The sequence below is a fragment of the Sturnira hondurensis genome, unplaced genomic scaffold, assembly GCF_014824575.4.
Source record: "Sturnira hondurensis isolate 20B ecotype Veracruz unplaced genomic scaffold, ASM1482457v3 Scaffold0004136, whole genome shotgun sequence".
In the NCBI taxonomy this organism is placed as follows: Eukaryota; Metazoa; Chordata; class Mammalia; order Chiroptera; family Phyllostomidae; genus Sturnira; species Sturnira hondurensis.
The window spans coordinates 53,660,598-53,687,046 of record NW_028076767.1 but is presented as its reverse complement, the minus strand read 5'-3'; the positions used below and the strand labels follow the sequence as shown (position 1 = coordinate 53,687,046).

At 38.9% G+C, this 26,449-nt stretch overlaps 1 protein-coding gene across 3 annotated transcripts in view; it reads right to left on the bottom strand.

Annotated features, from left to right (window-relative positions):
* Nucleotides 1-3,701: 3,701 nt before the first annotated feature.
* ITGB6 (integrin subunit beta 6) overlaps nucleotides 3,702-26,449 on the bottom strand; it is a 154,484-nt gene continuing 131,736 nt past the window's right edge. For all 3 annotated transcript variants that reach the window (XM_037044604.1, XM_037044605.1, XM_037044606.1), the window contains 4 exons: nucleotides 25,778-25,875; nucleotides 19,834-19,953; nucleotides 11,198-11,364; nucleotides 3,702-5,794 (listed from right to left, as the gene is read on the bottom strand). In XM_037044604.1, coding sequence (XP_036900499.1) covers nucleotides 5,696-5,794; nucleotides 11,198-11,364; nucleotides 19,834-19,953; nucleotides 25,778-25,875 — 484 coding nt within the window. In that variant the 3' untranslated portion in view covers nucleotides 3,702-5,695. The remainder of the gene's footprint in view (nucleotides 5,795-11,197; nucleotides 11,365-19,833; nucleotides 19,954-25,777; nucleotides 25,876-26,449) is intronic.

Sequence of the window (26,449 nt, the reverse complement as noted above, 5' to 3'; positions counted from 1 at the left end):
AGCCATAAAAATCCTAGAAGAAAACATAGGGAGGAAAATCTTGGACATTGGTCATAGCAAATTTTTATTGGATGTATCTCCCCAGGCAAGAGAAACAAAAGAAAAAGATAAACTAATGAGAATACATCAAACAAAAACATTTTTGTACAGCAAAGAAAATCATCAAGAAAATAAAAAGACAACACACAAAATGGGAGAACATATTTGTTGATAAGGGATTAATATCCAGAATTTATAAAGCCACCCATGCCCCATGCTGATGCTCGGGCTGACTAACTTAGTTGGTTAGAGTCCAGTGCTCTGGAAGAGCCTTTATTTTATAGCTTTATTTTTATTTTATAGATCTCATCATAACCAGATGTTACTAGATGTCAGTAACACTGTGGTTAAGCCTTCCTAGCTCAGTGTTAATCCATTACTACATCCAGGAAAGCAACTTCTAGACATGTCCTACCAGAGGTGAGTAGTACCACCTTCCTTTGCATACAGAGGAAAGAGCAGAGTAGAAGAAGGTCAACCCAGTCAGGGACATTCAATACAGCACGGTGGTTAAGACTGAGGGCTTTAGAAGGAGAGAGGCTCATTGTGGATACTCAGCAAATGGTGGGTTTTATCATTGTTATGTCTTTAGGGTTTATGAGACAGTGTGGGATAATGGTTGGGAACTATGGATTTTAGATCCAGCTTGCTTGGGTTCAAATCCTGGCTTCAAATGATGCAAGATGTGTGATTAGGGCAAGTTACTTAACACTTCTGTGCCTTAGTTTTCTCATCTGTAAAATAAGAGATAATAATGCCATCCCATTGGATGGTTGTGAGCTCTAAATGAGTTAGATTATATAAAGTACTCAGAACAATAGGTATTACCTATTTTTACTAGCAATGTAAGCTATTTAATGCCAGTAAAATAATTACATGTATATGGAAAGATACATTTATTTCATAGTAATAGATATGAATAATTAACAAGCAATAGATGGAAATAAATCTAGTAATATACATGTTAAAGCAAGAAATATGGGTGTGTGCATGTGGGTGCTCACACATAACTGTACTAAATATAACAAAGCCAAAGAGATGAAAAAAATGAATATAGTGACTATTGACCCAGTAAGTTATTGACAAACACTGAAGTATCATGATATACTATCTTTATTTTTTTAATATTTAAAAATCATAAAATATTTTTTAAAAGATTATCATTTTAAAAAAGAATTTATGTGTTTATTTTTAGACAGAGGAGAAGGGAGGGGAAAAGGAAGAAAAATATTAACTGGCTGCTTCTCTCACTCACCCATAGCCCTCAACTGGGGACTGGGCTACAACCCAGGCATGTGCCCTGACTGAGAATCAAAGTGGTGACCTTTTGGTTCAGACTGTTGTACAGTCCACTGAGTGACACCAACCAGGGTGTGTTGCACTATCTTTAGATGTTGACTTGGAACAGGATTGGCTGCTATGCAAAGACCATGAATATAAATACACTGCTGGCTGAAAGAGCGAATATTATTCGAGCAGTAACATATACCTAGGAATTACAAAGATCAAATTAAAATGTCAAATGGAGCTAGAACCACTAGCTCCAACTTTGAACCAACTTCAAAGTCTTGAAGTTGTTAATGACACTAGGTGATGTGTGTGGGCAGAGTCTCTGTTTTCCAGTACCCAGTTTCTCCTAGAACCTGGCACCAGGACAAGCTTATGTGATGAAAAGCTCTGGGGTGCCCATGCTGCTCTCTCTTTGTTGGTTGTGCAGCCAAGTGGGAGAGAACAGATCACATGTTCTACCTTTGCTCAGCCTACAGTGATTCACTTTTAGATGTCTCCAAAGCACAGACAAGCGGCATTTAAGACCCCAGGGTCCAAAGCCCAAAGAATTAGTGTTTTGGCCCTAGTTGCGTGCCCACCCTCCCGGGTGCAGAGGCCTCACCCAGAACCACAGGCGTCTAGTGCTAGAGCACCAGCCTGAAGTGCAAACTCCAATATCCTGACCTCTTTAAAAGAGCTATTGGACAGTTAAGGGTTTTTTTTGTCTGTTTATTTTTGTTTGTTTGTTTTTGTTTTTGCTTTTTAGCTGTGTGGACTTGAGTCTGTTGCACTATAACAAAATTTAACAGAAGTGAAAATTTTATTAATTATATTTTATTCAATCTCTGTTTCTCATTCCGTTTGAATAAGGATTTTTTCCCATTTATATTTCCATAAGATGAGGAGGATATAAAACCATAATGAATCATGAACATTTAAACAAATTTTCTCTTTTGGGAGGTCAGCTTTCTCTTACAGTTAAAAAAGTATTATTGGTGAGATTGCTTCTCAAGTACCATGTCCCTTGAAGAAGTATTAGAAGGAATGGGTGTGGAGAGGTGAGGAGAGAGCAAATTGGAGAACTCTGAGTTGCTTTGGGAGGATTTGGAATCTGGCGTTTGGGTGGTTTCACAGGAGTATTTCAGGGAACAATTATTTTTGGTGTTGAAGAATCTTAAAAGGGAATCCAGACCAAGTTAAACCCACGACACGGACTCTCAGATGAAACCCCCATGGAGATTGGCCTTCTCACTCTTGTATTGAAGGCCTCAGGGTGCAGGCACGAAGGAGAACATTTGAACGAATAGTCGACCACCCCTACCCCATAGATCTCATTCTCAGTAACACCCACACACAGTTGGTACCCTAAAGTCTTTCTTTTTAGATTTTATTTATTTTTAGAGAGAGAAGAAGGGAGGGAGAAGAGAAAGAGAGGGAAGGAAACATCTGTCGGTTGCTTCTCCTATGGCGTCCACCCTGGAATAACCCAGGCACAGACCCTGACTGGGCACCAGAGTGGCAACCTTCCAGTCTGCAGAGAAACATCTATTGGTTGCCTCCCCCGTGCCCTGCCCCGAAACCAGGGACCTGGCATGCAACCCAGGTGTGTGCCCTGACTGGAATCAAACCAGCAACATTTTGGTTTGTAGGTCAGCGCTCAGTCCACTGAGCCACACCAGCCAGGGCTGAAATTTGTGTTTATAACCCAGATCCATCCACCACTCTGGACTTGGGCACGGAACTTGCTGTGGCCACCCAACCCCTGGGGCTGCTATGCAGAGTGCCACAGACTGTGTGGCTTAAACAACATAAATTTAGTTTCTTACAATTCCAGACACCGGAAATCCCAGATCAAGGTATTGGCAGGGTTGGCTTCTGCTGAGGCCTCTTTCCTTGGCTTGTCATTGGCTGTCTTCTCACTATGTCTCTACATGGTCTTCCCTCTCCGCATGTTTGTGTTCTAATCTCTTCCTATACGGGTACCAATCATAATGGATTAGGGCCCAATCTAATGACCTCATTTTAACTTAATTACCTCTTTAAACACCTTATCTCCAAATGTAGCCACATCCTGAGGTGCTGGGGGTTAGGGCTTCAGTACATGAATTTCAGGGTGGGAACCACAATTCAACCCAAAACACTGTTTTCACAAAATATGGGGTAATGTCCAGGTCTGTTTTAAAAGGCTTTGTAGCATGAGTATGATAACCGTATAGCAAATTACAGCTCATTTTCTGCTGTCTCTTGCATTCTGGGGCTGCCTCTTTCTGCTCTTCTCCTTGGCCCCAGACTGAGAGCAGCGAGGAGGTCAGAGAAGGTCACACAGGGACCCAGAAATCCAAGAAGAGGGTTTTGTATCAAGAAAATAAAAGAAATTATCACCCATCTAAGGCTCATTGCTTAAATTACCATGTTTATTTATGTCAACACAAAATACAATAAGACAACTTACAAAACCCATTTTATCTTCATGTAACATAACTCTTCAGTGAACAGAAGTACTACTGTTAATGTTTTGGCCTTTTCAAGGTCCAGCCTTAGGTCAAAACCATATTTAGACAAATAGCAAATTCTTCTCTATATTTACACAAGAGGAAAACTTATATTTTCTAAGATCCTATTCCAGTAATAATACACAATGTCACATGTCAAGGCGAATACTACTGTTGTGTCATCAGAATTGCAACTTCTTTGTTGCTCTTGCTTTTCCCCAGAACTTGGGCTTCAATAAGGAAGTAGAGGGTATGTCAGCCCCTCAGGTTTCCAAGGTGATTGCTTAGTAATTCTTTTAATATAGCTGTGTCCTCCACAAGTGTTTGATTTACCTGAGTTACTGAGAAACCAGAAAAAAAGCGTCTGCAAGTGACTAAGGTCTAGAAGACTGACGAAACTTATCATTGATTACTCTGTGCCGATGCAGTGGATAAACGTGAAGCCTCTATCACAGAGGCAACGCCTCACCTAGTAAAAGTCATTACACTACAGTTTACTCAAAGGTAATAATCATGGCACACAAGTACAAGATTTTGCCTGTATTCCAGTAGTCTAAGTGCTATGTATTCAGTCAAGCAAATGATAGTTACTGCTTAACTCACAAAATCTTTGTATCATTTTACTAACAAAGGAAGACAACATGGTTTGGAGCTAGATGATCTAGATTCTGGACCACTTCAACTTACACTCTGAACCCTAGTTTCCTTATGAGCATCAAAGGAGAAGAAAGTGCTTCGTAAAGTAGTATTTACTTTAAGAAATATTATTCTACAGAGTTTATCTCTTCAGTCTATGGATTCCTAATTATCCACATGTATTTTGCAAGTAAAATCTTACTTTTAAAAATTAATATATGACACATATTTACCATATGCTGCCGAAATGTCAAGTTAGGTTATACACATGGGAAAAGAATATAGGTCAAAGAGCCTATTACTCATGAGGCACTTTTGTACTCTTGATGTGCTTGCTTTAAAACCACTTAAAATTTTGTTTCTTTTTATAATATTGGAGCTCTTCTTCAATAAACTAACCACTTCAAGTGATTCTTTAACAGGAAATTAAAACTTTCGCATGACAATGATAGGGTCTAGACTGTGAAACTAAGTAAAATGGATCGAGAAATGTAGGAGAATCTATAATTTGAAAATTCAGAATCAAGAGGGAAAGGAGTGTAGAAGCATACTTTGGGGTAATAAAATAATCTACACGATAGGCTTGTTATTTTTATTTTTTACTGGTGACTTCCTACTTTATAAATGACTTCTTCTTCATTTGTAAAACAAGCCATACTTATTTGTGTGCCTGACTTTTAGGTTCAGACAAAGCCATAGAAATTAACACTTCATTTTTATTCTTACATTTGGGACATCTTTAGAAGAGGTGCATTCTTTCAGCTGAAGTAAAATCAGAACCTCACTTTCCGTAAACTAAAAAAAAAAAAATCATCCTTTAATAAAGGACATTTTTACTAGAAGTTTGGACTAAATCGGCAAGTGTGAGCTTTTAATGTGAGCATATGAACTCATGACTTTGCTGAGACAAAGACTTCAGGTGTTCTGGCAACCAATGAGATTGTAATTTCAAACAGTTTTCAAATGCAAATCAGGCCCACACAAACCATTTTGTTGATTATTTGGGGGCATTAATGCAACAGAGTTAGTGTACCTCAAGTAATCCCCAAAGTCACCTCTTTGCGAAGCATATTTCTCTTCTTGATCATTTTGTACTTGCCAACATAGTCTCTAACCTTCCTGAAGAGAATGACTGATCTCCAAATGACCTATTATTATCTTAAACCAACCTCATTTTGAAGCAACAAAGCAAGAAAAATGAAATAGTGCATTAACATTTCATAGCAGTGAAACAGACTTTTTCCATGCATAGAGTAGTTCTATCCATCTGTGAAAAGGTCCACCTTTTGTTTTTCTCTGTGTTTGTAGGTTACATTTTTAAAGGTGCTGGTGGAGCCTCTGTACAGTGGGTTGGTTCCCTAAAAAGTAAAAAAAAAGAGGTTCAGATGAAAGTGCGTACATTTAGTTACTACACTGTTTTAAACTATCTAAATAATTTCATGGTACATTACCAATCGGATGAAGAGAGTCAGTCTTGAAAGCCATTTGAATAACTTTGATTAATTTGATGTCAGACTGTTAGTATTTTCAAGTTTATACATCCTCATTTTATTTTTTTAATAATGCAGAACTAGTCCCATATGTTAACCTTTTGGGAAATGCACTAATTTATTGACAGAAAACAAGACTTTAGCTTTTTTATTCACTGTTATTTTACCAGCACTGAAAACAGTGCTTAGCCCATAGTAGGCACTCAGTTATTTATTGGATGAGTAGAATGGACCAATAGGTAACTCAAAAGTGAAATGTAAAATAAAAAGGTAAAAAATAGGAAAAGTGAACAAGGAGAAGCATACAAAGATGAATGACACAGTCGTATGTGCCTTTAAGAAACATATTTCTGTTGAGAGGCATCTAACAAGGGTACAAATAATTTTGCTAAAAATGAGATCAAAATTCAGAGAGAGGATCAAATAGCTGCTTTGGAGAAGAAGGGAAAGTGAACACTTGCTCTGGGTGGTAAGAGAACTTGGTGGCTTTTGCTTACTAGTGTTTGAATCAGAGAGTCACAAGAGTCTGGTGCTTGGTACACTGGGCTCATGAAGGAGCACAGGCCCCAAGGCAGGTCGGGCAGGATGGCTTTGCCCTTGGGGCAATGTGGAGGTTGTGTGCCGATGCCTGGATAATTCTGTTGTGTGCTTGGGCTGTAGACATGTTTGCAGAAGGACCAAGGCTCTCTAGGTGTTTGGAGAGGTGCCAAGCTTGATCCTTCTATTTCTCTCTTTTGGTTTAACTGTTCTAGGCAGGCACAAAACATCTGGGTAAGACAGTTTCTTCTCTCTCTTTTCCCAAGGTTGACCATATAGGCTGTGGTGTTAGACACACAACAGCACTATGCTATGTGACTTCAGTAACTCCAAGCTTCCGTGTCCTCATCTATAAGAGGGACCACCAAGGTGCCCACCTTCTCTACAAGGTAATGTACTTTAGCACAGTGCCTGGCACCTAGTCAGTTTTCAATACTGCCTCCTCTTACTGGCTCTTACTTCTAGCTCATCTTCATATTGGGAACTTCCATTTCTTTTATGTCCTAGAAAGTATAATAAAGATATTTACTTCTAGCTTTTGTACTCTTAACATTTCCAAGCCCATTTCTGAGTATGTATAGAGTCTATATAATACCTCAGACCCTCCAAAGTACTAAATCTTATACTTTGGTCTCTTTCTTCCATGAATTGTAGAGATAGTAGCAATTTCTAAGCATGGGTCTGAAAATGCACGATTGTATTGGCTTTCTCAGCACATTTCTCTCATCTCTCAGGAAACCTGAATAAAATTAAAACCATTCCTTGGCCTTCCCCACCTGTTGCCCTTGGATTCACCACAGTGTCTTCACTTTGAGGAGAAATGACATGTGCACCTGTTTCTATGTTACATGGAGCCAGTGGCCTGACCTTAGACTGAGTAACACGATATCTTTCTTCACATGCCTCTGGAGAGAGATGCTATCTCAGCCTGAGGCCAAATGGAAAAGAGGCTCCTTGGTGGCGGATAATGAGTGAAGGCCAAGTCCTTATTTAGTCCTGTTGCCACGAGAAGTTGGGGTTTGAAGGGTCAAGGGCATACTGAGGGGGGTCATAGATGCAGGTAGAGTATTACTTGCAAACAAAAATCACATATGGAATTATATTGTTTAAGAGACTCTATGCTATTAAATTTAAGTTGGTTACAAAAGAATAAGGCACTCAGTTGGAGAAGATAGATGGAAAAAAATAAGAAGTGCAGGGTGAGGATAACGAATAGGGCCGCTGTCCTGGAGGAAGAGGGTGGCTTAGGGAACATACAAGACACCCTGAAATTCAGTGTAAACAGCTGTGAGGAGGGCAGCTTACATCTATCTGCATAGGGCCAGGAACTCTTTTGTGATCCTCCTCCCATTTCACATTAAACATATCAAAATCCACCTCCATCTTACTCTGAATATCACTTACGTGCACTACGAAGGAGGTGACTTAAGTTGCAGTCAACTGATTGATTGCACTATGTTATTTTGTAGACATTTAGTTGAGTGTTTAATTTTGATCATCGTGGTTTGCATCCTGTATTTCAAAGCAACTTCATTTATTTAGGCCCACAATATTTTGGGGGTGTCTTGCAAAGCTAGTTATAGGGCCTGGGCATGCTGATGGAGGGTGATGGATAAAGCAGACCCCACTGTATGAGGAGGGTAAGTATATACTGGGGAGTGGCAGGAGTATTTTCTGCCCTCAATGGACCATCAGAGCTCAGGGGAGTGAGCTCGAACTGGGTTTTGTTGACAGTGGAAAGTGTCACAACGTCTGATACTGCCTCCTCTGTGCCATGCAGGTGGCAGCCTCCCACAGAGGATTTCCAGCTGAGACGCTGGCTTGTGTCAGACTCCATTTCAGGTCAGTCTACGCTCCTTCACTGTTTAGACATGGTGAGGTTTCCCCCAACCATCTGGGTGATCAAGCTAATTTCCCCAGGGAACTGGGGGTACCAATGTAGGCCAAGGATCCTACAGATGCAATGGCACATTTTTAGAGCTTGAAAAAGTGGTGATAAGAAAGCTCTCTGTCCTGACCCACGGCTCACTTAATGATTGCCTAACTGCCAGATGCAGACCTGATTTGCTCAGCACAGTCCAAAATCAACCCATGACTGTGAGAAATGTCAGACTGAACATTTTTTTGCCTCTACTTAATGACTTGTCACCCTGGAAAAAATGTCTAATCAAAAATGAATTTAAATATCTTCCTTTTCAGTTTTCGTAAAGAATATGGATGGGGAGATTATTTTTAAAAGTAATAAAGGGCGACCTCTCTTTATGGCTATGAGGAAATGTTTCAGGAGGCAAGAACAAAACTCTTTCACCCTCAGCTCTGTCGCCTTTGGAGTCCAACAGGGACCCGTGGGTGGGGAGACCCTCCTACCTCTACCGTCTGTTTTAATGTCCAGTCAAATTCGGTTCTTCAAGAAGAAATAGATTTCAGGTAAAAACAGAATCAAATTGAAGACCTCAAAATGAATACACTGAGCAACATTTTAAAATAAGATATATTAGTGAAATTGGAATTCAATTATTTGAATTAAACCTCTTTTGCATCCAAGTGAATAGTTATTATCCAGTCATCAGGTAGTCAAGAACATCAAACATTTGTTATTCAAAGAGACTCAGTTTGACAAGAGAATAACATTTTTCATTCATGCTTTTAGCTGTTTAATGCATATTTTTGTTCCATTTTAGATGTAGAAACAGCAAAAATTTAGTATTTGTATTTCAGTCATGTTCTGCATCCTGAGGGAAACCATTCTTCATGTTTTAGAGAAATTAACTGTTAATTAAAATGTTATTTTAAAGATATTAATCACTAGTCAGTCATCATGCTTTTGTATGAGAACAATAAAATGTGCTGGTTGGTAGATACACATCACATAATTGCCCGAGTGCTTGTTTGTGGAACACCTGCTCATTATTTCCGGGAGGGTCAAGGCTGTGCTTGGAAGAGGAGGCTGCTGCTGGGATTGCAGCTCCACCGTGGACCAACAGGGTGAGAAATCGAACTTCTCAGCGCCTCAGTGTCCTTACGCTCAAGTTGTGACTATCAAGATGACTTCAGAGGGCTGGTGGTTGTTCAACCAACTTCTGCTATTGGGTTTTTTTGTGCCAACTTAACCATATTCTTTCGCCTGATTGCCCTTCTGACCATGGCCAGGCATTTGCTTGACGGTTGGTGAGAGCTGCAACAGCCATGGCCAGGGGTCCGGTGAAAATGACTGCTCAGCACTTTGGCCTGGTGACTCTGTGTTCGAAGTCGCCAGACTAACGGATCAAGTTACATGTGACCTTGTTGGGGATGAATAACTTATACACTCGATGAAAATCCACAATTGACTTTCCTAAAGCGTTTTTTTTAATTATGAAAAATCTGTATATACACACAAAAAGAGAAAAGCTGTCTAATGAACTTCTGTAGACCTATCACCCAGATTCAATAATTATTACAATTATGCCACACTTACTTTACCTATTGCTGTCTCTCTTTTGGCTGAACAATTTCAAATGAAACCCAGCCTTAATTTTCTTTCACCCCCAAATCTGGATTTTTTAAACAAAGCCATCATGCCATTATATACCTAATTAAATTAACCATAATGCATTGCCATCATTTTAATACCCAGTCTACGTTAACCTTTTTCCAGTTTTTAAAAAAATGTACTTTTTTGACTCTTAAAATCAGGATCAACAGTATATCCATGCATTGTATCTGGTTGTTGTGTCTAAAGGCACCTTCAATGGGAAGACAGAGTAAATGAAACTTTTTATTATCCTTTGTCCTGTACCATATATATGATTATTTCAAAAGAGCTATATAAGACATAAGCATCCTTTATCAAGGTAAATTTATCCAAAACAGAAAATTCCATTTGCTTTAGGAACTGAAGATATCACTGGATACAGAGAAAAAAATGTTATCACCCATATATTTGGGCAGAAAACCCCAAAGGACCATTGTGTTTCCTTGTATTTTCTCCTGTGATACTGCTTGTTTTAGAATCAGCAATTTAGGATAAACACTATTAGCTAGCTGGACACATGATTAGAGATACAGAATTGAAATTAAAACCATGAAATTTTTTCTATGGGCCTCTAGAAATATAACTATCTCTCCTGCAGAAAAGAGACACAGAAAATTGGAGTCCTGTTTTGTGTTTGCTTACTTTAAAGAGGGGACACATAAATTATATTTATTGAGTACATGTATTTAAAGGTTGATGTCATTGGGGGTTTTTTTGGTAGCTGTTTGAAATGTATGCTATTCAGAAAAACTGGATGTCATTTTAAAACTCTTCTCAACTGTGCTTTGTAATCTACTATGAGTAATATATATTTCCATGGTAATCGGCATGAACTGTCTAGTGCTCGTGGACCTTATTCCATTATCTATAACATAAACGTTTATGGTTTATCAACAGGGCCTGAGGGGTCCTCCTGGTGGTGAGAAATAAAATACATGCCCTTGATGTCCCTAAGTGACTAACCGAGAAGTTTCATGAGACTCCAGACTTGGGGAAACCCCCTCACTGTGCTGAGAGACAAATGTGAGCTATGAGGGCCACCTGGGACCCAAGTAACAGACAAAAGCAGAACAGAGATCAAAGCTCTCGGGGACCTGGTGAGAGGAGCAGAGTAAGAACATGACATTCTCGCTTTTAGAGCAGAAGAAAGCTGACTTCCCACTTCTTCTACAAGACACTTTTTCCTCTAGACGTAAAGTCACCCCTAAGAGTTCACATACCGTTTGCCACTTGGCTTTCGACCTTTCTGCTTCAAATTTGGCAACCTCCTTACGATCATGAAATGACACGAGCAGCTTCCAGATGCACAGTAGGACAACCCCAATGAGCAGAATAGCCAGTGAGACCCCCAGCATGATCATGGGGATGTTTGGAGGCTTGGGACACTCTGGAAGCAAAGAAAGTTGTATTAAAATAATGATACAATTAACATTTTAATGCGCATTTCTCGTTAAATTTTCCAACTATGTTTTTTATCCAGTAGAGGGAAAACAGTAACCTCTTTCGTTTTGCTGATTTTTTAAAAATGAGTTACTTGTTGTAGGATAGCCTTGTTCTTTCAAAGTAGAACAGAAGATAACGTAAGAGTTTGGTTATTTAAAGCAAATGGATATCCCCTTGAATGGATGACTCAGAAAGATTTAGAATGCAAAAGAGGGAAAATTAATACACATGGAATGTCTAAAGGGCCATAAATAAGACTGTAGTTTAGTCACTCAAGATGGTCTTTTCTGGGTGTATGGTGAAGTGGAAACGATGAGTGTGCACACACACACTTTTTAATGGACTGTTTTGAAGCCATCTAAGAGATTATATTTGAAATTATATAAAACCTGCCCCCTGAAAAGGTTACTTAAATAAATAAGCTGCTGCTTATTTGTTTGTTTGTTTATTATTTCTTAATGGACAGAAGAGAATCATGGCTTTCAGTTTTATTGGACCTCTAATGCCTGAGGTCCTGGAACATTTGTGGGCTGGAGTCAGGAAATGGGGGTTCCATTTCCATCTGAGGTACAGCAACTGTCTAAACCCATCAAGTCCTTCAATCTCTCTGAGGCCCAGGCCCTCATTTGTAAAACAAAGGTGTGGGGCCTCGGAGTTTCCTTAACTTTGTGGCAATAAAATTAAGCTGGGGGCTCATGCTTGTGCAACCCACAGCTTCCTAGACCACTCCCCTGAGAGTCTGATTCAGTGGGTCTTGGATGCAGCCACCAAATTTTTATTACTTAAAGTACCCCAAGGGATTTTTATCTTCAGGGAAGTTTGGGGAATTAGATGTTTTGTATTGTCTGTTTAACTTGAACATTCTATGAAATGTTATTTTGACTATTGATGATATTAATGTAATTTTGCAATCATAGACAAGAGAATGAGTAATAATCCTTGCAATATGCCTGGGAGATGATACATTTCTTAATGAAACATTATAATTAGCTCTTCCCTTGCTTTCCTGGGGAAAATTTGATATAAAAATTATCATTAAATATGTGCTTCCCTCTGCAAGAAGTAACACAAATCCATGGTATCTGGGGAGAAAATAAATCATGCTTACTTTACTTTAACTCTTAGTGCTTTTGGATATTTAATAAGGAGAATTATAGACCCAGGTCTACTCAGGCCACTTTCAAGGTAAGAATCTATTGCTGATCCAAATTTGAGCAGGACTAATGTCCTCCTAACAGTATGATGCCTGATCTCACCCACCTTTGTTACTTGGCAAAAATACCGTGTAAGGAGATTATGCAGAAAGAAGTAAAGGAACTAGTGAAATAGCAACTACAGTACGAAGATCTAAAGACTGTTTCTAGCATAGCAAATGAACCGTAGCTGCTTCTAATAGGTTAGCGACACTACTGCAAAGAAAGCAGAGGGTTCCTGTCAATGAGGATATATACTGGCTACATCTTTGACCACAAACTGTCTGGGGTAGGGCATAGCATGCTCTTGCTTAGAGCAAGGTGAATTAGGGCCATAGCCAGAACGTGAATTAGGAAGGTTCTCTACCAGGGAATAAAAGAGGAGGAGCAGGCATGGCTTGGCAGAGATAATTATTTTAGGAATTTAGAGTCTTTGGGAATTATACATTTCTCAAGACAGGATCTTAGCCCAAGTACCAAATCAGGAACTACACAATAGAAAATCCTGGTAAGTGCTCACCTAATTCTAAGGTCCTGAGTTTCTAATGCTGCCAGTCTGGTATCTGCCACATGTGGCTATTGAAGACTAGAAATATGACTTTTCTAAACTGTATTGTGCGATAAATGCAAAATACACATTAATTTTGAAGACTTGTTATGAAAAAATGTAAACCCTCTTATTAATAAGTTTTTATATTGATTATACATTGAAATGACAATATTTTGGGTATAATAGATTAAATAACACATTATTAAAATTCACCTTTTTAAATTTTTATGCAGGTAGTTGAAAATTTTAAATTATATATATGGTTTGTATTAACATTTCCACCTGATCTAACATACTGATCTAACATGCTAATATAAGATGCTGATAGTATTTGGGGGATTCAAATATTTATGATTGTACAGCCAGTAGGAGGCAGTATAGCCCAGTAGTTAACAGCATGGACTCAAAGTAGCTCTCCAGTTCCATAACCTGCGCTGGGATGTAATTGCTGCATTAAACCTAGCAAATTATTTAAACTCTCTATGCCTCATTTTCATTATCTGTGAAGTGGAAATAATAACAATACCTTCTTTACATGGCTATTGAGGGTATTAAATGAATTAGTACATGCAAAGCATCTAAAATACTACTACTCCACTACTACTACAAATTCACTCTTCTCCCTTTTCTAACCTCAAGACCTCAAGGACTTGGAACGTCCAAGCTGGAAGTCATGGGTGTAGCATCCACACACACATTCCTGTCAGGAAAGCCCCCCAACTTTTAATCTTTGTTTTAAAGATTTTATTTATTTATTTTTAGAGAGGGGAAAGGAGGGAGAAGGAAAGGGAGAGAAACATCAATGTGTGGTTGTCTCTCACATGCCCTCCACCAGGGACCTGGGCACAACCCTAGACTGGGAGTCGAACCAGCAACCCTTTGGTTTGCAGGTCGGCAGTTGATCCACTGAGCTACATCAGCCAGGGCTCAATTTTCATTCTTGACTGCACCCTTATGATTGTGGCTCTCGTCCTCTGAAAGTTTTCCCAAATGTAACAAAAAAAGATGAGTAAATCTCTTCCTACCCCTGATGACCCTTCACTTTTTCAATTTGTTTGAAGGACCCTGGGAATTCTTAAGCTCCACCTCCTCCTTTTCCATTTTGCCTCTTTTCTATTCAGTCCTCCCACCAGTGACCCTGGGAGTCTCTGGTCTTAAAGCTGTGAGAGGCAACTACGGACTCCTGATTCTGCCCGCAGGCCCTGGGAGCTCCGGCCTGTGTAGGAATGGCAGCACTTGCCAGGAAGGCAGCCTCCTTGGAGCTGTCAGATGACTCCTGTTAAGCCTCAAGAAGGTAACTTGTTCCTCACTTTTCCTTACTGCAAAAAAAAATAGCACAGGTAGAATAAAAAGCCTTAATAAAAAGGCATTAGGGCATCTGAGTACTCTTGGAAAGGTGGCATTTTGATATGCCACTTGTGTTGTGTGGAAGAATAAAAGACAAAAACAGAACAGTTCAGTACTGAAGAGGCGTTTAACAGCCAAAGATGTCTTTCTCACACACATACACAGAAATACATAAATAAAATAACATAAAAATGAAACCAGCTATATACAAACACCACGAATCAAAAACAGACCCTATTCTAGAAATTTGTTTTTTGGAACTTGTTTTTCCAATGAAATCAATATTATAAGGAATGGTTTTGATTTCAGAAAAACTTGCCAAAGCCACTGCCATGGTCACAAACACAGGGTAAGGGTATAGCTGAAGAATTTGACTTTATAAAACAGACAGTGAGAAAGCAGGATTTTGTGTGTGTGTGCTATAAAGTAATTATTCCTTGTAAAGCAGGATTTGCCTTAACTTTTCTTAACTAATGACCTCTGTGATGCATTTTATACATTCATTTGAAAGAAGTTTATTTAAATGAGATTCTCAAGAACAAGTCTCCAGGTATGCTCTGCTCACCGCAGCTTCAAGGTCATGGCTTTGCATCTTACACTGTGACCACCTCTACCACTCCCTGACTCTTGGCCCTGCAATATAATGTTTTTCTAATAATGTTCTCTTGGTTGGTTTACAATGTCTTGACCTTACTTTTTGGTTACTTTGGGATGCTTTGGTTTTTACACTGGGAAGTGATGGCAGTTTGATACTCTTGGTTTCGAATTCAGGACAGTATTTTCTTAGCACACTGATGCGCAAGCACACACAACAAAGCACATGAGCCTTCTAGCCTGCCCTTGCTGCCCTTGCTGTCTGGGGCCAGAACTTGAGCTCCAAGCTTTATGGGGGAGGAGGAGGAGGAGGAGGTTGATGTCAAGGTCTAGAAAGGTATAATTTAATGTAGCTATCATTTCTGCTGGGAAGGGTTAGGACACATTCTTAACTGAAGATAGACAAGGTGAGGCACCCGTGAGTACCAAAGAGTGAGGCCAGGGCTGTTAGGGTACAGTTGCTCGAAGGAGGTCTTGAAGCCATTGGTGTCAGAGTTGCCTGGGCCACACATTAGGCCTGCTGATTCAGGATGCTGGCTATATCACCTGCCTCCCAGGTGAGTCTCATTCTCACTGAAATTTAAGAACTTTTCAACAAAAGTACCTTGCCCACTATTCTATTTTCTCTATGTAAACTTCTAATATAAACTTCTCTCTCCTCTCACTGGAGAGGTGACTTTTACTTGATGGCTTGCTGAGTCCCAAGCCAACTCCATGAGCTGGTGTAGATGAAAAGCTGCAGAAGCAATGCCCTCAGATCACTTCCTTCCGCATTTTCTGCTTCATGTCTTTTTTGATTCAGCAATATCATTTAACGACCCATGACTAAGTTATGAACTGGTATATGTTTTATATGCATACTCCATTTAACCCTTGAGTCAATCCTTAAAAGCAAGTATTATTCTTTTTCTCACTTGACAGATGAGGAAATAGAGACTCAGAGAGGCACCTATCTTCCAGAAGGTCAAGCAGCTATTCAGTGGTAGAGCAAGATTTGAGCCAAACTTTGCCTGACTCAAAACTCATCCTTGTAGACTGTTATTGCTCCTTCCTGTTAGTCTTTTCTAAATATTTACCTTTGCTTACATTGAATTTAACATTTCTATAATTCACCAGCAAGCTTTCTGAGAGAGGATGATTGGTACAAATATATCCATAGTTATTTGGCCTTAATAAAAGATATTGGAGGTAACAAACTCCTCCAGCTTTTTCTTGTCTGGGAAGCTCTTTATTTCTCCTTTAATTTTAAATGATAGCCTTACTAGGTAAAGGAGTCTTAGTTACAGGTCCCTGATTTGCATCTCTTTGAATATTTCACGCCAATGTCCTGGAATGTTTCTGTTGAGAAATCCCCTGACAGTATTATAGGAGCTCCCTTGTAGGTGAGTATTTTTCTCTTGTAGCTTTAAGATTCTTTCTTTGTCTTTAATCTTTGCCATTTTAATTATGATATGTCTTGGTGTGGGCCTCTTTGTGTTCATCTTGTTTGGGACTCTGCACTTCCTGGAATTGGGTATCTTTTTCCTTTACTGGGTTGGGGAAGTTTTCAGTCATTATTTTTCTTTTATTTAATCTTTATTGGAATTTTTTTTTCATTCCTTTTTAGTCTCCTCATACCCCACCCCCAGCAATCACCACACAGTCATCCACGTCCATGAGTACTTTTTCCCTTTTGCTTAATCCCTTCACCTGCTAACATCCCCTTTCACCTAGCTGTCATTCTGCTTTTTAGTCATTATTTCTTCAGATAGGTTATTGATTCCTTGCCCTCTCTCTTCTCCTTCTGGTAAATCTATAATGAGGATGTTATTATGCTTCATGTTGTCCCAAAGGTTCCCTTGAACAATTCTTATTTTTTAATTTCTTTTTTTCTATTTGCTGCTCTGATTTGGTGTTTTCTGCTACCTTGTCTTTCAAATTGCTGATCCTGTCCTCTGCTTCATCCAACCCACTGTTTATTCCTTCCAGTGTATTCTTCATTTCAGATAGTGTATTCTTCATTTCTGACTGGTCCTCTTTTATAACTTCTATATCCTTTTACATGCTGTTGAGCATCCTTATAACCATTACTTTGAACTTTATATCTGATAAATTGCTTGCTTCCATTTCATTTAGCTTTTTTTCTACAGATTTCTTCTGTTGTTTTTTTCACTTGGGGCTATATTTTTGTCTCCCCATTTTGGCTGACTCTTTATGTTTGTTTCTAAGTATTAGACAGATCTGCTATGACTCCCAGTCTTCATGGGGTGGACTTATATATTAGGTACCATGTGGGGTGCAGTGGTGCAGTCTCTTTGATCATCTGAGCTGGGTGCTCTAAGAGCGTTGCTTGTGTGGGTTATGTGGGCCTTCCTGTTGTAACTGAGTCTTGATTACCATTGGCCCATTAATGCATAGGGTCAATCCTCAGGCTGGCTAACGGTTAGGCTCAATCCAAACCATGGCGTGTGAGCTGCCGTGTAAATGTGGATCACCCAAAGTAGAATTTGCCTTATGATGGTCTGGTGTCTGCCACAATCGTCCTTTGGATATACTGCTTGTGAACTCGCTTTAAAATTTGAAATTAATGTTCTAAATTTTATAAACACTTATTGGGTCCTACTCTGATGTTGTCTAAAGCTGGCCACTTGGTGTATTGGTTTGGGGCCTCTTGGGAAGGACTCTGGTGCAAGATGATGTAGATGTCGCCTGTGGCTTGTTCTCAGCAACCTGTTTGGAGCTACAAGCAATCCACAATTTGTGACAGACTACCCTGGGCCTTGGTGTGCAGGGGAAGGGACAAACTGTGCATCAAAGTTGACTTTTACCAACTCCGGGACTGGGGACAGGTCAGCAAAAGTCCCAAGGCACAGCATGGTACTGGCATAAAAAAGACATATAGATCAATGGAACAGAATAGAGAACCCAGAAATAAATTTACACCTTTATAGTCAATTATTATTTGATAAAGGAATCAAGAACATACAATGGGGTAAAGATAATCTATTTAATAGATGGTGTTGGGAAGACTGGACAGATACATGCAGAAAAATAAAAAAGAAGCTTGACCACCTTCTTACATCATACACAAGAATGAATTCAAGATGGATTAAAGATTTAAATGTTCAACCTAAAACCATAAAATGCTAGAAGAAAACTTAGGCAGTAAAATTTCAGACATTGCTCATAGCAATATTCTCCCTGACATATTACCTCAGGCAAGGGAAGCAAAAGAAAAATGAAGAAATGGGACTATATCAAACTAAAAAGTTTCACACAGCAAAGGAAACCATCAACAAAATGAAATGACAGCCCACAGAATGGGAGAACATATTTGCCCATACATCTGGTAAGGGGTTAATATCCAAAATTTTAAAAGACCTTATAAAACTTAATACCAATAAAAAACACTCCAATTAAAAAGTGGGCAAAGGACCTGAATAGACAGATATCCAACAAGGACATACAGATGGCCAATAGACATAGGAAAAGATGCTCAATGTCACTAATCATCAGAGAAATGCAAGTTAAAACCACAATATGATATCACCTCACACTTGTCAGTATGGCTGGCATCAATGAATTAACAAAAAACAAGTGCTGGCAAGTATATGGAGAAAAGGGAACCCCTTTGTACTGTTGGTGAGAATGCAGATTGGTGCAGCCACTGTGGAAAGCAGTATGGAATTACCTCAAAAAATTAAAAATGAAACTGTGTTATGATCCAGTGATTCCTCTTCTGGAAATATATCCAAAGAACCCTGAAACACTAATTCTGAAGAACATAAGCACCCCTATGTTCAGCCGAGTTATTTACAATAGCCAAGATTTAGAAGCAGCCCAAGTGTCCATCAGGAAATGAGTGCATTAAAAAGCTGTGGTGCAGTTACACAGTGGAATACTACCCAACCCTGGCCAGGTGGCTCAGTTGGTTCTACTATTGCCCCCAACACACGAAGGTTGTAGTTTTGATCCCCGGTCAGGGCAGATACAAGAAACAACCAATGAATGCATAAGTAAGTGGAACAACAACTTGTTGTTTTTCTATCTCTTTAAAATCAGTCAATAATTTTCTTAAAAGTTATAAAATGTTCACAAGTACCCCCACTCCCAAGAGAAAGAAATATTACCCTTTGCAATGGTATAGAAGGACCTGGAGAGCTTTTTGCTGAGTGAAATAAGCCAGCCAGAGAAAGACAAATAACACATGATTGATTTCACTCATATGTGGAATCTATTGAACAAAACGAACTAACAAGCAAAACAGAGATAGACCTATTGATAGCAGTCTGACAACTGTGGGTGGGGGCATTTGGGGGCTAGTTGGGGTTTGGAAGGAGTGAGCACCAAGGAATAAAAGAGATAAAATACTCATGGACACAGACAATAGTGTAGTGATTGCTGGAGAGAAAGGGGTGGGGAGAGATGGGGGAGTATGTACCGGGGATAAATGGTGATTGAAGGAGACTTGACTCGGGGTGGTGAACACACAACACAGTGTACAAATGATGTATTGTGAAATAGTGCAACTGAAACCTGTATAATTTTGCTAACTAGTGTCACCACAAAAAATTTAATTAAAAAAAGAGAGATTGTTACATATCAAAACTTTCAGTCATTGGGAAGGTAGAGGCACTCATATAAATTTGGAAATGTCTTTCCTGGCAAGCCTCCAAAGTGTCTTTCTGGTTGTTTTCTCCTCTCTCATGTAGTATTACTTACCATCGACAATGGAAGGCATGCCACTCACCTTTCTCGTTAATGCTGTGAATGATGGTTTTTCCTTCGTTATCTGTGGTTATTAGGAAGGTAATAAGACATTCATTTTCTCCTTGCAGAGAACAGGAAACAGAACTATCCTTTGAGAAATCTATGGATAAAAGAATCATTCATTAGGTTAAATGAGTTTTCAAAAGAGATTATTTTTAAAGCAAAGTAGTATTGAGTTTTAATATGCAAATAGGAAATTTCAACATTGCAGAATAAGAACAGAAAAAACATAGGATTTTTTCCCCCACAAATTGAGGTTTTAGTTTCTGCTCACATTCCAGAAAAACAGTTCCAGGTGCGGTCAATCAGGACTGACCATCAAATGCACCCATCAAAATAATGGGGGCAGATTTCAATAGAGTGAAATACTTCAAGGCAGGTATGCCTAGCTGTCTTGGGAACAGAATGGTCCTGACTATGGTAATGAGGGGGCTATATGTTCTTCTTGGCTGCAAGCCTCTGGGAGGAGGGCTAGATTACATTTCAGAAAGAAACTATGCAGCCAAACAGATAATGATACTTCTACGGGGGCCTTTCCCACAATGGCATAGCCAAGATTGCGGGCCTTGTAAGTCACAACAGTAAATATAAATTAATCTTAGGGAATGAAGACTGAAGTTTGTGTAGCTCAGGGACCAGCAAGATAAAGGTAAACCTCAGATAAAAGAAACCTGGGGTGACAGTTGCTTAACATTCAGCATAGCCTCTTTCTTAATTAAAAAAAACCCCAACAATCCAGTTTTCTTTAAATCTTTTCCAAATAGAAATCATTTTCTTACTGAGCTTATTCAAGAGGAAGAAAATGAGTGTCATATCAGGAATTAAAAAGATAGTAAAATGGTCAATCTGAGATATTAACACTATTTATCAAAGATCCTAGTGGTCTGGTACCGATGCCAAAACTAGGTAGCATTTTCCCAGTTTAAAGACAACTTACTTAAAGTTCTCCTATCTTATAAGTTAGAGCCTTTTCATGATTCAGTTACACACTCTTTTACTGAACCCTGTAGATGGAATGTTTGTTATTAACCTGAAATTTAAAACACATCCGATCTAAGTGTGCTGTGACACAGTGGGTCAGAATATCAAAACTGTGACTGTCCCAGGTAATCTTGGACATACTCTCGCTAAACTTACAAGTTTTCTCATTAGCTTCAACATAAAAAAGTTTTAATGAAAGAGAATCTATATGTGTTACTCTGACTCTAACAAAAAAAAATGGGCTGTTTTTTGGCTCAACAATGTCATAGCCATAGAAAAATAGAAATACTAAGTAGGTTTGCCTTTAACATCTAAGATAAAAACTTCATGTCAGGCTTTGTGAGAAATATGCCTATATTATCTATGAAAACAGGGACTAGTAAAATGTTTAGTATTATTAATAAACTTTCAGATGATTTAGTGTTATTAATAAAATTTCCGATGGTTTCAGATGATTCATAAACACTTCACTTTAAGTGAAGTGTTTATGAACCTATTAGAAGCACCTGTGTAAATAGGTGTATTGAGCAATCAACTTACAAATCATTCTAATCTGGTTATTCCCAAATGTTTATTCAAAGCAAAGAAAATCATCAACAAAATAAAAAGACAACTCACAGAATGGGAGAACATAGTCACTGATATATCTGATAAATGGTTAATAGCCAACATTTATGAAGAACTTATAAAACTCAACACCAGAAAAAAAGCCAAAAAACACCCTAAATAACCCAATTTTAAAAAGGGCAAAGGCCTTAAATAGACACTTATCTAAAGAGGACATACAGATGGCCAATACACATATAAAAAATGCTCAATGTCATTAATCATCAGAGAAATGCAAATTAAGACCACAAGGAGATACCATCTCACACCTGTCAGAATGGCTATCATCAGTGAAGCAATAAACAGGTGCTGGTGAGGTTGTGGAGAAAGGGGGACCCTTTTGCTCTGTTGGTGGGAATGCAGACTGGTGCAACCAACGTGGAAAGCAGTATGGACGCACCTCAAAATGTTCAAAATGAATCTGCTTTTTGACCCAGCGATCCCACTTCTGAGAATTATGCAAAGGAACTTAAAACACTAATTAGAAGAAACACAAGCACTCCTATGCTCATTGCAGTGTTATTCACAATCACCAAGATATAGAAGCAGCCCCAGTGTCCATCAGTAGATGAGTGGATAAAACAACTATGGGACATTTACACAATGGAATTCTACTGGGCCATAGAAAAGAAGAGAGTTTTACCCTTTGCAATAGTATGGATGGACCTGGAGAATATTATGCTACGTGAAATAAGCTTGTAAGAGAAAGAAAAATACTTTACAATTTCACTCATATGTGGAATCTAATGAACAAACTGAAGGAAAATGGGACAGACTCATAGATAGAGAACAGGATGGCAGGTAGTGGGGAGTTGAGGGTTGGAAGGATTGAGCAGAAAGGAAAAAGGGCTCATGGACATGGACAACAGTGTGGTGATTGCTGGGGGAAGGGGATATAGGGAGGCTAAATGGTAATGAAAAAATACAATAAAGACAAAAAGTCCCCCCCCCCCAAAAAAAAGAAATCCAATTACAAACCATTCTCATTTGGCCATTCCCAGATGTCTATGATTGTCTAAATCACCTGGGAGTTCTGACAATATGGATTGTAGAGATCCACCCCTGGGCACTCTGTTTGTGAGATCAGTGGTATGCACAGGCATTGGTATTTTAGTGAGTTGTTTAATAGTATTTTTAATACGGTGGTTCTGATAAAGAGGTTTGGAACCTCTAGGCAACAGTTGATTAATGAAATTTGTGTTATTTCACATGTTTAATAGCAACAGACCTGCATATATATAATTCATATTTTAGTCATTTCTTAGATGGCCTTCAACACATGTCCTCCTGCCAAGGCCCTCCAATGAACTAGGATTCATCAAGTCTCAGGAAATATGCCTTTTCCCCGTTTGGCTTGTGTTTTCCTTCCCTCCTTCTCTCCACTGTGACAGTGCACATCCACTCTGTTCCTCTCGAACTTACTTAACGGAACGTTTGATTCTCAGGTAGAAAATATGGGGAGAGCTTATAACACTCTTTTCAGTAATGTTAATCCTGCTTTTTTCCTTTGTTTTAAACAGCTACACTGAAGCACAGGGAGGCTTAGTTTACTTGGCCAGGATTAGTTAAGTTTTAATGGAACTGCTAATATAACCTTTAAGTCCTGACTCCCTTCTTACTTTAATTAATTCACCACTCCTTTTCATGATGCTTTCGACTCTAGACTTGGCCTGTTTTACAGTGTTTGGGTATTAAAATGGCATTATTGAATGTGTAATGAAAGGGTCCGGCTTGGGCTGGAGATTTGCATAATTAGCTGCTAAGGTTTTCTTTTGTTGTTCCTAAGAAATGAAACTTTCTTTTTCCCCCACCTTTATGAGTGTCAGCAGTGCTGTTCTAGAATAATACAGTGAAAATAAGATCTCAGGCAGTCCGGGAAATCATACTTAGATAGAAAGGAAGAAACGTGCGAATGGGGGTGGGGCGCCCGGGTCTAGGAAGGTCCAGGAAAAATGGGGAAAATACAAACTGTCTCTACCACTGAACCAAGATAACTATGTGTTTAAGACCTCTGCTCCCAGGGCCAAGTCAGTAGTTTTCAGAGAAAACAGTTTCACAAGGACGAAAAAAAAGGGTTCTGTGGTCAGATAAGATTGGGTACTTAGAAAATTGTGTATTTATCACAGCAACTTCTCTTTGCCTCTCCTGAAAACTTGCAATGCACATGTAAATTACTGTGCCTAAGAACTCAAAGAAGTCCTTCAAGAAAACAAAAGGCTTAACTTCCCATCTCCAAAATGTATATGACCACAAAGATTTGTTTTGTTTGTTTAGCACTTCTAGAATTAGCTTTAGATGGAAAACATGGAACACACCGTGAGCAACAAGGCCCCGAGTACATGGATGTTGGGGGAAATTGATGAGGTTTCTTCCGGTAAAATGAATTGAATAAAATTAAACCACACATCCTCAGAAATGCTCTCACATGTCATCACTGAGCAGTTCGGGAACAATTTATTCGGATTATAAAGTTATACTCATTTTAGTCTCCATGTCCTTGTTGGGGGGGGGGGTGTGAGCTGATAAAAGACCACATGGAAGAGCTAACATGTTGTGATAATTTCAAGGAGATCTGATCAATAGCATAACTGTCGAGTAACTTGAAATAGGACTTATAAATAGGCTCATTACGAAAGTAACTTCCCAATTCACAGGCTGACAATTATATATCTTTCCCAAATTCATCAAGATTAGTGCTTTTAAATGGTATTAGTAATCCCATTATTATTTTTAACTTCTGAGTTAGAAATAGTTGCATTCCCCTTTCTTGAAGATAATTTAGTCAATTACACAAAAAATAATGCAAATATTTTAAATTCCACTTGAGACCTAGTCTTCATCTCAAATCCAAGCATTTATGATAATGTACTGAGAAAGCTGTGTATTTAAATATAATAATTCCCTGCTCATTATCTACATGTTTCCAAGATTCACTCCCTTTTTCCCCTCACATATTAGATTTCCCATGCTGCTACTGAATTGAGTTCTAGTGATTTGCAGGGCATTCCCTACAATTTTTAGTCATTTCTTGGACACACCTGGTAAACATCCCAGATGTTTGTTATGAAATGAAGCCAGAAGGATATGCCAAGACCTTGCACTAGTTACTACTGTGGACAGCCCACGAATGCCACCTTACTCAGTGCTTTGGGGCATCTCACCTTTGTTAGTAGTATGAGGTACACGCCATTTTGTCTAATTTACAGCTATCTGACATGTTTTTCTTTAGTCAACAGAAAAAAACACAGATGAGGGGTTTTATGAGCACTAGTCATGCCCCTCCCCATAGGGGGTTACTCGACCGTGCACAGTCAGAAATCTCAATTTTGAAACAATGCAGGTAATTTTCAAAACAATATAAATGTCTCTTATTTCTCCTTGAAAATGGATTCATGTTGGGATTCCAATTCCATCTATTCCAGACACATATCCTAGAGGGTTGTGGATTTGTGTCTTGATTATGCCACTCCACCTGAGATGTATCTCGGTGGCCCTCTGAAGCCCACACAGCCACTGCTCTGCAAGCAGCATAATAATGCGGAGGGTTTGGGATGGTGGGAAAACCAGTTCCCCCAGATGGTCCCTTCAGGAGGAGTTAGTCATCTTCTTGGTTTTAATGTTCATAAATTATCATTTAAATGGCCTTCCCAGCTAACATATAACCCATTTAAATATTTGAGATGTCAATTTGCCAGTAGGAAAAAAAACCTGCTTTTAAGTAATTACATTTCAAAATGACAGGCGAAAAGCAAGAGCAGGGATTGCTAAGCAGTTAAAGGTAACAGGCTCTTCTCGTATTTGGGAATGAGACGACAGGGAGTTAAGGGAGGCCATGCAATGCTCATATTTGGAAAGTTGGGAGTGAAAGCATTCAGAGGGGAGGAGAGGAAAAATGGTCCCTAACCAGCAGCTGCCTGGTGTCTGAGGACTTATCAGGAAACTCATGTTACACCCCGAACTGTCCTATTTTGAAATAAAGCAATCAGATGATAGAGGACAGTTTCAGGCTTGGGGGGTTAACATTGAGACATTTCTTCAGTGTTCTTCTTTCTAATTCAAAGAATATAGCATTCTGGAATTCTCTACAGTTGCATTTGTTAAGCAGAGGTGAAATTGCACACAGAGCTGAAGTCAAATGAAATAGTCTTGGCTTTAAAATTCTTGTATCCCCAACCATCAAGATTTAGCTTTATGGAATACATTTCCCTTTAATAACTAGAATAAGTGAACTAACACCGTGGTACAAATGCAGTCAAACTACCAAAAACCCTAGCCCAGAATTTCTGCCTCTCAGGAACTATGTAAAGAAAAGGAAAACGATTTAAGACAATGAGAACCTTCTTCTTCATTGATGGTCACGCCAGCTAGTTTGCATTTGTCAGCACATTCTTCTCCAGCCTGGACATCTTCAGACAGGTGGCATTCAATGCAGCTCCTGTGAACATCATTCAACAGAGTTTATCAGTTCATGGAGGCAGCTGGGATATTGCTTTAATGCTGTGGCAGTGATTCATGCTATAGGAGTGTCTCATACAGGATGGTGCCTTTTGTACTTTCAGAAGGTAGTTGGGTGATGTCCAAGAGGAAGCTGCTTTATTCTGATTTCCACTCAGTAATCAATGTTCCCTGGGTGAGCCTTGATAATAATTACTAACCTCATTTATCTCTAATGATTGCTTAAGTTAAAAAAAAGTCAATTAAAAAGCCTCCTAATTATTTTGGTATTTGATTTAGCTATGTTTTCTTTTTGGATTTTCCTGGGAAGGGTTTATGCTGTTAAAATATAATTAAAGATTAGACAAAGTTTGAATTTCTTAACAGAAGTGGTCCATACTTTAATAAGAATTCATATATGTCATGAATGACTATTTAAAAAAAGATTCACTTTTCTGTAACTCTTTTAAGTTAATCCAAACAGCAATAGGGGTATTTTCAAAAGCTGAGGATTACAGCCTGGATCCTCATTAACAAAGCAGGCTGTTTAATAAAAGATTGCTACTTACAGAAAA